General features: G+C 42.4%; 1 protein-coding gene across 2 annotated transcripts in view; it reads right to left on the bottom strand.

Annotated features, from left to right (window-relative positions):
* The window catches only part of sos1 (SOS Ras/Rac guanine nucleotide exchange factor 1), a 151,095-nt gene that overhangs the window by 67,502 nt on the left and 70,125 nt on the right, over positions 1–13,468 (bottom strand). For both annotated transcript variants that reach the window (XM_033025772.1, XM_033025773.1), the window contains exon 2: positions 130–255. In XM_033025772.1, coding sequence (XP_032881663.1) covers positions 130–255 — 126 coding nt within the window. The remainder of the gene's footprint in view (positions 1–129; positions 256–13,468) is intronic.

Below are 13,468 nucleotides of genomic sequence, written 5' to 3'. Positions count from 1 at the left end.
CATGGATGAGTTGGGCAAAAGAGCCTGTTTATGTGCTGTGTGCCTCTATGACCACGTCTGAGATATTCTGAAAGGGATAGCTATTGGAGATTCATCACCACAGTTAGGACGCGTCCATGATAACCTTACCTCTACATCTGGAACACTGCGAGGCTGTACTAGACAGAGCATGCTTAGTAACTGTAGGATTAGCTCTTCAATATACTGCAAGGCATCCTCAGTCGATTTAAGTTTGGGATGTACTTGTTGTTGAACCTGTTGACAGCAAATAGAAAGGTAGTTGACAATTAACCTGTAAATATACCCAACAATTAATAAACACACAATATAGCAATTAAGTAATACTTCAAACAATATTTTGTTAAAAAATTATCCAATCTTTTCTGGTATTCCAAGCTGTATATTTTTGATTGGAAGTACATTTAATTCCAACAAAATAAATCCCTTTGATACATCATTACAGATGTGGTAAACCACTTGTCTCGTCCAAGTTTACCCATGCAGAAAGATCACATTCTCCCCATTGCAAATTTAGTTCAAAGCATAAAGTGCTGGAGAAACTCAGTGGGTCAAGCAGCATCTGTGGAAAGAATGGACAAATAACATTTCGAATCGGGACTCTTCTTCAGACTTGAAGGGCCCCGCTCCAAAATATCAGTTGTCCATTCCCTCCCCAAACACTGCCTGACCCGCCGAGTTCTTCCACCACTTTGCGTTTTTCTCAGATTCTAGCATCTGCAATCTTTTGCATCAGCAAATCTGGTTCTGCTATAGATATGTTACATGTTACATGCAAGTGCAATGCTTCAGTTCAAATAAATGCTGTCCGAATGCATAATTTCGGCAGGAGTTAATTCAACTGACATTATTAATCTGAGATGTCATAGTACCCTTACAGGACTTGAATATTATTATTTGAATAAGTGCTTCTTTATCCTTCAGAAGGCAAATCAAGCTTACACAAAAGTTTAATGAGAAACGGGAAACTCCCTTTACTTCTCAGTAACATTTAGAATATTTGAATCAATCCTTGTTCCCATGTTTCATAATCTTATCTACAAAACCTTCCTCACATCTGGAGATAATTTTACTCAACTTCAAATGTGTGTGTGTGTGTGTGTTCCACTCTGACAGTCGCCGTTCCAAATCGCCTAAGTGGGACAGGCCTATTAACGATCTTTACTGTCTTCAAGTGAAGAAGTGACACAGCACCAAAAACTTAAAAAAATTACTTTTATTTTATTTAAAACAAAATCAGTTATCAGTTTACTTTATTGTCATGTGCACCAAGGTACAGTTAAAAGCTTTCTTTGCATGATCTCCAGTCAGCAGAAAGACGATAAATATAAATACTGGAATATTAAAATTACTGGAATACTAAAAGCTTTCTTGATTTCTATTGAATTTGGTCCACATTCCAGTCCCAATTTCCTGCAAATCTATTAAGAGTTAAACTTAGCGTCATATGGTCAGGGAGCCATACAACACGGAAACAGCCCCCATGACCCAACTTACCCATGCCAACCAAGATGCCCCATTTATGCTAGTTCCACATTTTCCACATAGAGGATGGTGGGTGCCTAGAACGTGCTACTAGGGTTGCTGGTGGAGGTTGATACGACAGTGGCATTTAAGAGACTGTTAGATAGGCATATGGATTTGCAGGGAACAGAGCGATATGGATGATGTGCAGGCAGATAAAGATTGGTCTTGGCATCATTTTTGTCACATACATTGTTGGCCGATGGGTCTTTTCCTGTGCTGCATTGTTCTATGTTCTATTTATGCGCATTCCACTTTTACATTTAAAAGTCAATTTCATCAATTATGTGTAAACAAGAAGTTCATCGCACTGGTCGCCTGACATTTTCCCCTGTAACTGGAGGAGGTACCACACTTATCTCCAATACCACCTCTCACCACCATCCAGGAACCTAAATAACCCGTTCAAGTAGAATGGGGGGGGGGGGGGGGGGAGGTTGGAAATAGAGATTTGTTAACACCTCTTCCAACCTGGTCGAGTATATTCAGTGCTCTTGATCTGGTCTCTTCTACATCAGGCAACCAAATATATAGTAGGCAACACTAGGCGACCCTTTGCGGAGCATCTGCACTCTGCCTGCAACATCCAATCCATTTTGCCATCATTATTACAAAATGATAATTTTCCAATGTTCTATAGACTCAGGATCAGTTTCTATGGATTGGAGGGTAGCCAATGTTAACCCACTTTTTAAGAAAGGCAGGAGAGAGAAAACAGGGAATTATAGACCAGTTAGCATGACATCGGTGGTGGGGAAGATGCTGGAGTAAATTATAAAGGATGAAATAGCGGCACATTTGGATAGCAGTAACAGGATCAGTCCGAGTCAGCATGGATTTACGAAAGGGAAATCATGCTTGACTAATTTTCTGGAATTTTTTCAGGATGTAACTAGGAAAATGGACAAGGAAGAGTCAGTGGATGTAGTGTACCTGGACTTTCAGAAAGCATTTGATAAGGTCCCACATAGGAGATTAGTGGGCAAAATTAGGGCACATTGTATTGTGGGTAGAGTGCGGACATGGATAGAAAATTGGTTGGCAGACAGGAAACAAAGTGTAGGGATTAACGGGTTCCTTTCAGAATGGCAGGCAGTGACTATTGGGGTACCGCAAGGCTCGGTGCTGGGACCGCAGCTATTTACAATATACATCAATGATTTGGATGAAGGGATTCAAAGTAACATTAGCAAATTTGAAGATGGCACAAAGCTGGTTGGCAGTGTGAACTGCGAGGAGGATGCTATCAGAATGCAGGGTGACTTGGACAGGTTGGGGAGTGGGCAGATGCATGGCAGATGAAGTTTAATGTGGATAAATGTGACGTTATCTACTTTGGTATAAAAAACAGGAAGGCAGATTACTATCTAAATGGCGTCAAGTTGGGAAAAGGGGAAGTACAACGGGATCTGGGGGGTCCTTATTCATCAGTCTATGAAAGTAAGCATGCAGGTACAACAGGCAGTGAAGAAAGTGAATGGCATGTTGGCCTTAATAACAAGAGGAGTTGAGTATAGGAGCAAAGAGGTCCTTTCTACAGTTGTACGGGGTCCTAATGAGACCACACCTGGAGTATTGTGTGCAGTTTTGGTCCCCTAATTTGAGGAAGGACATTCTTGCTATTGAGGGAGTGCAGCGTAGGTTTACAAGGTTAATTCCCGGGATGGCGGGACTGTCATATGCTGAGAGAATGGAGCGGCTGGGCTTGTACACTCTGGAGTTTTGAAGGATGAGAGGGAATCTTATTGAAACATATAAGCTTGTTAAGGGTTTGGACACGCTGGAGGCAGGAAACATGTTCCCGATGTTGGGGAAGTCCAGAACCAGGGGCTACAGTTTAAGAATAAGGGGTAAGCCATTTAGAACGGAGACGAGGAAACACTTTTTCTCACAGTGTTGTGAGTCTGTGGAATTCTCTGCCTCAGAGGACGGTTCTCTGGATACTTTCAAGAGAGAGCTAGATAGGGCTCTTAAAGATAGCGGAGTCAGGGGATATGGGGTGAAGGCAGGAACAGGGTATTGATTGGGGATGATCAGCCATGATCACATTGAATGGAGGTGCTGGTTCGAAGGGCCGAATGGCCTACTCCTGCACCTATTATCTATTGATTTAAACTTGGGAATCAGAGCCAATTTCAAACTTTGTTAGTATAATGTAAGGATTAAACTGATTGCGTCAGCTAAAATGGAGTTGTCAGGCAACAGCCACGTGCATGCTTTTCAGCTAAATTAACAGCACCGTTTATCACGCGAGCAGGCCTGCTTCAACAATTAGATGTTTGAGAAAATGCTTGGGCCAACTTAGAAGAACCAGTAAATCATGAGGCTACCTGTAAGGTCACTGAGATAAACTTTCACCTCCTCAGAGACATCCGAGACTAGCTCAGGGGCTGATAAGACAAATAACTCTTGCTTTTGACACTAAGGAGGTTAGCCAGTTTTAAAATGTAGTCAACAGTTCTTATTGGATTAGAAGCACATGCTTTATAGTATAAAAATGCCTGACACATGAGCCAGGGCTGCCAACATCGGGTGAGAGTTGGGAGTGAGAAATTGCGAGAGACCAAGCCCGAGGGAGCGGAGCGACCGGGGGGGGGGGGGGGGGGGGGGGGGGGAGGAGGGTGTCCCCCCTCCCATTGGTACGGTGCTTTTGCATTTTTCAGCTTGAAATTGTGCATTATGGTGCATACTGTAGCGAGTCTTAACTTACACTTGAATGCAATATATATGCTTTAAATTGGATTAGCTATGAATAAGGTTAGACTAAATTACATTCCTAATTACATTCCACAGTAGAGCCCAGATTCTGATCAACACGTGCAGCACATGACTGATCTTAGTGTATTCATGTATGGAAATCAGATTATAATCAAACACTGCCCGTGTTGACCAACCTGGGTCTCATTGCACACCTGGTACTACTCCTGACCCTGACTCCAGTTGCATATGGCGACAGAGCGTGAGAAATTTGTGATCAGCGTGAGAGCGTGAGAATTTGCCCAAATGCGTTATTCTCACGCTCAAAGCGTGAGAGTTGGCAGCCCTGCATGAGCTCAGGGGACTACACCTCAGGCTGAGCTGTCCAGAGTGGTGCCAGGACACACAGGTTCTTCGAACAATCTCCAGTCCAAGCTTTCAAATGAAGTTCCCGACAAGTTCTTGAAGCTACAGCCTTTAGGACTACGAGGACGTGTGAGACTCATTTTATTTGCCATTTTCTGCTGCTATCTATATTGTAGTTTATTTGTGTTTTTATTGTTGGGAGTGCAGTGTAGTTTCACGAGGTTATTTCCAGGGATAACTGGACTGACATATGATGAAAGAATGGGTCGACTGGGCTTGTATTCACTGACATTTTGGATGAGAGGGGATCTTATAGAAACATATATAATTCTTTGGGGATTGGACAGGCTAGATGCAGGAAAAATGTTCCAGATGTTGGGGGTCAGAACCAGGGGGTCACAGTTTAAGAATAAGTGGTGGGCTATTTAGGACTGAGATAAGGGAAAGCTTTTTCACCCAGACAGTTGTGAATCTGTGGAATTCTCTGCCACAGAAGGCAGTGGAGGCCAATTCACTGGATGTTTTCAAGATAGAGTTAGATTTAGCTCTTAGGGCTTACGGAATCAAGGGATATGGGGACAAAGCAGGAACAGGGTACTGATCAGCCATGATCATATTGAATGGCTCGAAAGACCAAATGGCCTACTCCTGCACCTATTTTCTATGTTTCTATGTTTAACTGAAGTTGTATTGCTATTCTATTGCTATCTTTTCATTGCTTGGTTGTTGCTTTAATGTTCCTTTAATAATTGTTTGTGCTTCAAATTTTATATTGGCTGAGTGTTCTTCCTTCATTATTAATCCGAATCCTTGAAACCTGTTTGTATTGTTACAGCTACTGAAAGCTAAATGGGTATAATGGAAGACTATGATAGACAACACAACTTCAATAAAATTGCAGGAGGAGTTCCAATATTGGTAAGAGTGAAAGAATTTGGCAGAAGGAATAAGGACACCACATTGTTGTTGAAAATATGGGTCAGAATGGATTAGAGGGATGCAGGATTACAAATTCTCATACATCAAATTACTGGAGGTCATTTAATATGGAATAGAGTGTAAAGCAGTGAGGTTGCATTAACCTGGATCTTGATTTGATCACACATATGCACATCTCTGGTTTCCTATCGGAACAAAAGAAGGCAAGGGGAAGGTATAACTAGATATTACTAATTAATGCAAAAATTGTAAGATAACTGACAAGATTGAAGAATTTAGGATGACTTTATCTGGAAATGGGACTGAGTGGCAGCCGAGCAGAGGGGTTGGACAGGCTAGATGCAGGAAGATTGTTCCCGATGTTGGGGAAGTCCAGAACAAGGGGTCACAGTTTAAGGATAAGGGGGAAATCTTTTAGGACCGAGATGAGAAAAACATTTTTCACACAGAGAGTGGTGAATCTCTGGAATTCTCTGCCACAGAATGTAGTTGAGGCCAGTTCATTGGCTATATTTAAGAGGGAGTTAGATGTGGCCCTTGTGGCTAAAGGGATCAGGGGGTATGGAGAGAAGGCAGGTACAGGATACTGAGTTGGATGATCAGCCATGATCATATTGAATGGCGGTGCAGGCTCGAAGGGCCGAATGGCCTACTCCTGCACCTATTTTCTATGTTTAAAATGCTGCAGATATTTTATATAGTATACACGAGGAAAACATTTCCTCCTGTTCGAAGACAAAAATAGAGTGGACCTATAAAATACGATGTAATAAAAATTAAATCCAATCAAGCATTAAGAAGTAATTCTTCAATGATTCAGTGGTTAGAATGTGGAATCTATGACATGAAGTGATCAAAGCATTCTGTTAATATATCATTGGTTAAAAACTAGACGAACACAAATGATATAAAAACAGAAGGAATTGCTGATACAGTTGGAGTAGAGAAGACTCCAAATAGCATATGCCAATTCAGACAAATGACTTTTTTCTATCCTGCATATTCTAACTATTTCTCTTGATTACCTTGATGACTTGATCAGGGAACTTACCATCTTATAATACATGCAAGGTTACAAATAACCCGAGATAAATCTTTAATAGACACAAAATGCTGGAGTAACTCGGCAGAACAGGCAGCATCTCTGGAGAGAAGGAATGGGTGACATTTCGGGGCGAGACTCTTCTTCAGACTAGAGTCAGGGGAAAAGGAAACGAGAGATATAGACAGCAAAGTAGAGAGATATAGAACAAATGAATGAAAGATATGCAGAAAAGTAACGATGATAAAGGTAGCAGGCCATTGTTAGCTGTTTGCTAGGTGAGAACGAGAAGCTGGTGTAACTTGGGTGGGGTGGAGAGAGAGGGAATGCAGGGGTTACTTGAAGTTAGAGAAATCAATATTCATACCACTGGGTTGTTAATCTGCCCAAGCAAAATATGAGATGCTGTTCCTCCAATTTGCATTCAGCCTCACTCTGACAATGGAGGAGGCCTAGGACAGAAAGGTCAGTGTGGGAATGGGAAGGGGAATTAAAATGTTTTGCAACCGGGATATCAAGTAATAATAATAATAATGGATGGGATTTATATAGCGCCTTTCTAATACTCAAGGCGCTTTACATCGCATTATTCATTCACTCCTCAGTCACACTCGGTGGTGGTAAGCTACTTCTGTAGCCACAGCTGCCCTGGGGCAGACTGACGGAAGCGTGGCTGCCAATCTGCGCCTACGGCCCCTCCGACCACCACCAATCACTCACACACATTCACACACAGGCAAAGGTGGGTGAAGTGTCTTGCCCAAGGACACAACGACAGTATGCACTCCAAGCGGGATTCGAACCGGCTACCTTCCGGTTGCCAGCCGAACACTCAGCCCATTGCGCCATCTGTCGTCCCAAGTAGGTCCAGGCGGACTGAGCGAGGGTGTTCAGCGAAACAATCCATGCTCATTTTAGTTACAGTTTTACTGTACATATAACCAGGTTTAATTGATATGTTTAAGTTATTCAAGAGCATAATAATTATTTATTCCAGTCTATTGTAATCCATTCACGGTGCTGTATTAAAAGAAACTGCTGAGCATAATCTCGGCCACTAGGTGTCAATAATGTCTTTACAACTTTGATGCACTTTGCTAATTGAGATATGCAACTATACTCTGGTACCTCACTTAGTGTTAAAGATGCATTTCCAGTAAGAGTGCGAAAGAGAATCAGCACTAAAATGGGTTAATTAAAACACTGTGATGGGCATATGAGAACCCTGCCCTCCCAGCACCTGCACACTACTGTATCAGAGATCTGGTATATGTCCCTGCCCAAGCAAAATGCTGCATCAGGGACTTGCTGTAGTTCCACTGGCACTCACCAGATTTCCATTTGAGATGGAAAGCCGGTCAAGCCTATGCTTTCTCTCAGAGAGCATTCTCATTCTCTCACTAATATTTCCTGTAATATATTCTCCCATTTCCCCATCAACCCCAGCAGATTCTCCCACTCATGTAAAAACAGGAACGATTTGTAGTTGCTAATTAACCTTCCAATCTATGGAATATGGGAGGAAACTGGAGTACCTGAAGGCAACCCATCCAGTTGCAGGTTGAACATGCAAACTCCACACAGACAGCCCCAGAGATGAGGATTGAAACCAGATTGCTAGCAACAAGAGGCAGCAGCTTCACTGTACCACTTTTGAGAAAGCGGGAAGGGGCTGGGAGAACCAGAGTGATGATTGTGATAGGTGGACGGCAAAGATCATAGAGCAGAGCAAGGTGATCCACTCTTGCAAAATCCAATGGACTAATGTGTAGTACGGGACGGGGCGGGACGTCCGCCATTTTAGCAAACCAGACCCCACTACCGTGGAATGTGTAATCAGCAAAGATCATAGAGCGGAGTCATGTCGGGTTGGTTTCTTTATTTGAAAATAGAAATGAGGAAAATTATCAAGGGAATGATTTGGTATGGTAATTGAAAAGTTTCTGAAATACTAACTTAGAATGGAATCGGAGCATGCACTATTGTCTTTTTTGAGGAGGACGGATGAGAGCTTTGGCTTACAGCCCAGGATGGAATTGATTTTCGCAAATGTTTGCTTGCTGTCAGAGCAATATTCCAGTGGCCTGTATTATCTGCAATTCGAACATTAATAATGGCATGAAGGAGAGGGTATTGCTTAGGAAGGAACTGCAGATGCTGGTTTAAACTGAAGATATACACAGAATGCTGGAGTAACTCAGCAGGACAGGCGGCATCTCTGGGTGACGTTTCGGGTCTAGACCCTTCTTCAGAATGAGAGTCCCTTTCCCATGACTTTCAGTCTGATGAAGGGTCTTGACCCGAAATGTCACCCATTCCTTCTCTCCAGAGATGCTGTCTGTCCCACTGAGTTACCCAGCATTTTGTGTCTATCTTCGGTTCAAACCAGCATCTGCAGTTCCTTCCTATACATACATCAGTCTGTCCAGTCGAGGATACAGTTGGCGATCGAAATACAACAGCAAGTGTTCAAGGATGATTAATGCACCTGGCTCCAGTTTATGTATTTAACTTCATCCCGCGTTAAAACCGATCCCGGGGTGTATTAATCACCAGTAAATACACGCTTCATTCCCCTCTTTTCATTACTTGAATGACAGTTTCTAAAATTGGCGCACACAATGCTTTGGGGCCCGTTTGAATGGGTGAAAAAAACAGCGATTCCGAATCTCGCTTCACTTAGCCCAGTACAGTTATTTTTTTACTTGTTTCAATGCACGTAAAAGCAAATGACAATACAACATGAAGATTCTTGCCACAAACAACCAAAAAAGCTTGTAATGATTAGCATTTTATTAACATTTCGTCTTTTCATTTTGAATTGAATAAATAAAAGTGAAAGACGTTTCGAAATTTTTTTTTTATTATAGGTAGCATTTTGGAGAATTGTAGAGAAATGGAACATTTAATGTTGAGGCACCGTTACTGTAATCCGACGCTTAAAATGCCTGTGATTTTAAATCTAAATATTTCTTTGCTGTAAAATAAATAGTTACACATGGTCATAGCTGGTTACCCTATATTCTGCTAATTGCTTTTCATATATATTTCTTTTAAAACGCGTAAATGATAAATTGCAGCAACAATGTGTTTTTAAAAGAGTTTACTTCAGTTGTGATTAGTTAACGGTGTACACCATTTGAAATAGAAACCAATTATATTTTCCCAAAACAAAAATCGAGGAAAAATGTCCTGAGTGCATAAATTCCTAATTCACAATCAAGAAACTGCATCAAGAAACATCGGATTGTAAATTGATTTTAGACTCCCAATACGATCCATTAGGAACCGCAACAAATCCGCGTGCGGCACGCACTTGGGCAAATGAAATGCATCGGTCTTTAGCGATTCAGAACTGTGTTCTGCATTGCAACAATTTCATACATATTGAGCTAGGAGCTGAAGCTAGTGTCTACAGTTTTAGAGCACGGCACAATTATAGATAATCAAAAGAAAAATAATCTTTATCTAACACCTGGGTGAGGAGGATCCAGATGAGACGCCATGACCAAAGATCATACATTGGAGCGAAGATGGAAGCTGATTACGGAAATGGCGCTGAGGATTACCCATGACCTACTACTGCTTTTTCGACGAGTGGACTATCTTGCTCTATGATCTTTGGTGGACGGATCGAAAAACAGCTGGAAAGGGTGGCAAAGGTCACCTACACAACAAAAAATCATCATATAAATGAGCGAATACACCAGTCTCTCCCACAATGTCATCAAGACAAAAAAGCTAGTTATTGACTTCAGAGAGCGTAACGGTGTACACACCCCAATCAGCATCAAAGATGTTGCAGTGGAAACAGTCAAGAGCTTCAAAGTCTGCAGTGTGATTACCAACAATAAGCCCTGGACCAACCACATTGAAACTATGGCCAAATACAATCACACCTGCCACACGAACAACCTACTTGGTATATCTTCAACAACTCTTACCAATTTCTATGATGCATCATTGAAAGCACATTATCTGGATGCATCAATTTGGTTTGGGAACAGCTCCCTAGAAATTGCAGAGTTATGGACAGAAACATAAAAAATAGGTGCAGGGGTAGGCCATTTGACGGTTCGAGCCAGCACTGCCATTCAAGAGAGAGTTAGATTTAGCTCCAAGGGCTAAGGGAATCAAGGGATATTGGGAAAAAGTCGTAACGGGGTACTGATTGGATGATCAGCCATGATGGACATGAGGACTCAGAGCTGCTGTAGATTTGGAAGCAACAGCAGGAGAAGTTAAGCAAGAGAAAACACTGATTGGCTCTAGCCCAAGTGGGAGGGGAGAAGTGAGTCAGAGGGGTGAAAACAGTTGAAAAGGAGAGGCAAAGCACAGGCAGACTTTATTCCTGTGAGAAAAGTGTGAGTCTTTGGCTCAAGAGTCTTCGGCGAGGAGGCTATGCAAAACACTGCAGAGGGAGAGACGAAAGAAGGAGATGTCAGGCAAGCTGATTCAGTGTGATGCTTGCAGTATGTGGGAGGTCAAGGACACTGCTGGTGCCTCTGGCTGCTACAAATGTGACAAGTGCATCCAGATAGAGCTTCTGAAGGACCGTGTTGGGGAACTGGAGAAGCAAGTGGATGACCTCAGGTTCGTCCGAGAAACTGAGTCGTTCCTCGACAAGTCCTACAGTAAGATTGTTACACCTAAGGTACTGGAAGAGAGAAGGTGGGAGACAGTGAGAAAGGGAGAAAGGGAGGGAAGCATGCAATGCAAACATCCCCGGGTGTTGTACCTCTTGTGAACAGGTTCACCCACTTAGAAGCTGTCGGGACAGAAGACGTTTTTACACTGAGCGGCGGACTGGCTTGCGATGCGAATAGGGCTGTTGAGCCAAAACCAAAAAGGCCAAAGTCAGGCAATGCCATTGTAGTGGGAGACTCCATTGTGAGAGGTACGGACAGGGGTTTCTGCGGCAACAGACGGGATTCGAGGATGATGTGCTGCCTTTCTGGTGCCAGGATCCAGGATGTCACGGACAGAGTGCAGAAAATCCTCAAGGGCGAAGGTGAACAGCCGGAAGTGGTAGTGCATGTCGGCACAAACGATGTCGGAAAGAAGGGGATGAATATTCTGCAGCGTGACTTTAGAGAGCTCAGAAAAATGCTGAAAAGCAGGACCTCCAGGGTTGTTATCTCCGGTTTGCTTCCAGTTCCTCGTGCTGGCGAGAGCAGGAACAGGGAGATACGGGACCTGAATGTGTGGCTGAGGAACTGGTGCACGAGACAGGGATTTAGATTCTTAGATCACTGGGATCTGTTTTGGAGTAAGGGGAAACTGTACAAAAGGGACGTATAGCATCTTAACAGGTGGGGGACTAGCATTCTGACAGGCAGGTTTGCCACTGCTACACGGGTGGTTTTAAACTGAATAAGGGGGGTGGGGTGTCGAATGGGATAGTTGAGGATGGAGTTAAAGGGAAAGGTTTTCTTAAATGTGTGAGCGTAGAGACAGAGGGGTGTAAAATGAGGGTAGAAGCAATAGGTAGCAAGGTGAAAAGTAAAAGTGGCAGGCAGACAAATCCAGGGCAAAAATCAAAAAGGGCCACTTTTCAACATAATTGTATAAGGGGTAAGAGTGTTGTAAAAACAAGCCTGAAGGCGTTGTGTCTCAATGCAAGGAGCATTCGCAATAAGGTGGATGAGTTGAATGTGCAGATAGCTATTAATGACTATGATATAGTTGGGATCACAGAGACATGGCTCCAGGGTGACCAAGGCTGGGAGCTGAACATCCAGGGATATTCAATATTCAGGAGGGATAGACAGAAAGGGAAAGGAGGTGGGGTAGCGTTGCTGGTTAGAGAGCAGATTAACGCAATAGAAAGGAAGGACATTAGCTTGGAGGATGTGGAATCGATATGGGTAGAGCTGCGAAACACTAAGGGGCCGAAAACGCTAGTGGCAGTTGTGTACAGGCCACCTAACAGTAGTAGTGGAGTTGGGGATGGCATCAAACAGGAAATTAGAAATGCGTGCAACAAAGGTAAAACAGTTATAATGGATGGCTTCAATCTACATATAGATTGGGTGAATCAAATTGGCAAGGGTGCTGAGGAAGAGGATTTCTTGGAATGTATGCGGGATAGTTTTCTAAACCAACATGTAGAGGAACCAACGCGAGAGCAGGCTATTCTAGATTGGGTATTGAGTAATGAGGAAGGGTTAGTTAGCAGTCTTGTTGTGCGTGGCCCCTTGGGCAAGAGTGACCATAATATGGTTGAGTTCTTCATTAGGATGGAGAGTGACATTGTTAATTCAGAAACAAGGGTCCTGAACTTAAAGAAAGTAAACTTTGAGGGTATGAGACGTGAATTGGCCAAGATAGACTGGCAATTGATTCTTTTTTTTTTTTTATTAGAAGTACGGTATATCTTAATACATTTTTTGTACCGCTTCATTTTTTTTTTTTTTAAAAGCTTTAAGAAAAAGATAGAAGTAAGGAAAGTAAAGAAGGTGCGCAAGAGTTGTGAAGTGCAGGAGAGTGTTGGGAAAAGAAAGCCCCTTAGAAAAGAAGTTAGAGAAGGAAGTAAAGTCAGAAAGTAGACCCTAGAAAAGAAAGAAAAAGAAAGTAAGGACAATCGCTCTATTATAACATTAAACTCCGCAGAAAGACTACCAACCAAGTCTGTTTTTGTTGTTTTATCTCCCAATGCCAGGTCCTGATACCATTTATTTATTTATTTATTTTTTAAATTACTATTGCACCTCATGCTTGTAATAGGTCCATAAACGTAGACCACGTCTTTTGGAATTGGTTTGCTTTATCTGCTAAGAGGAATCTCATCTCTTCCAGATGTAATGTTTCAAACATATTTGATATCCACATTTTTATTGTTGGTGTGGGCGCATTTTTCCAGAATTTAAGTATGAGCTTTTT

Source organism: Amblyraja radiata, chromosome 8 (genome assembly GCF_010909765.2).
Source record: "Amblyraja radiata isolate CabotCenter1 chromosome 8, sAmbRad1.1.pri, whole genome shotgun sequence".
Taxonomy (NCBI): domain Eukaryota; kingdom Metazoa; phylum Chordata; class Chondrichthyes; order Rajiformes; family Rajidae; genus Amblyraja; species Amblyraja radiata.
The sequence above is the reverse complement of the archived record's forward strand: the minus strand, read 5'-3'. Positions and strand labels throughout refer to the sequence as shown.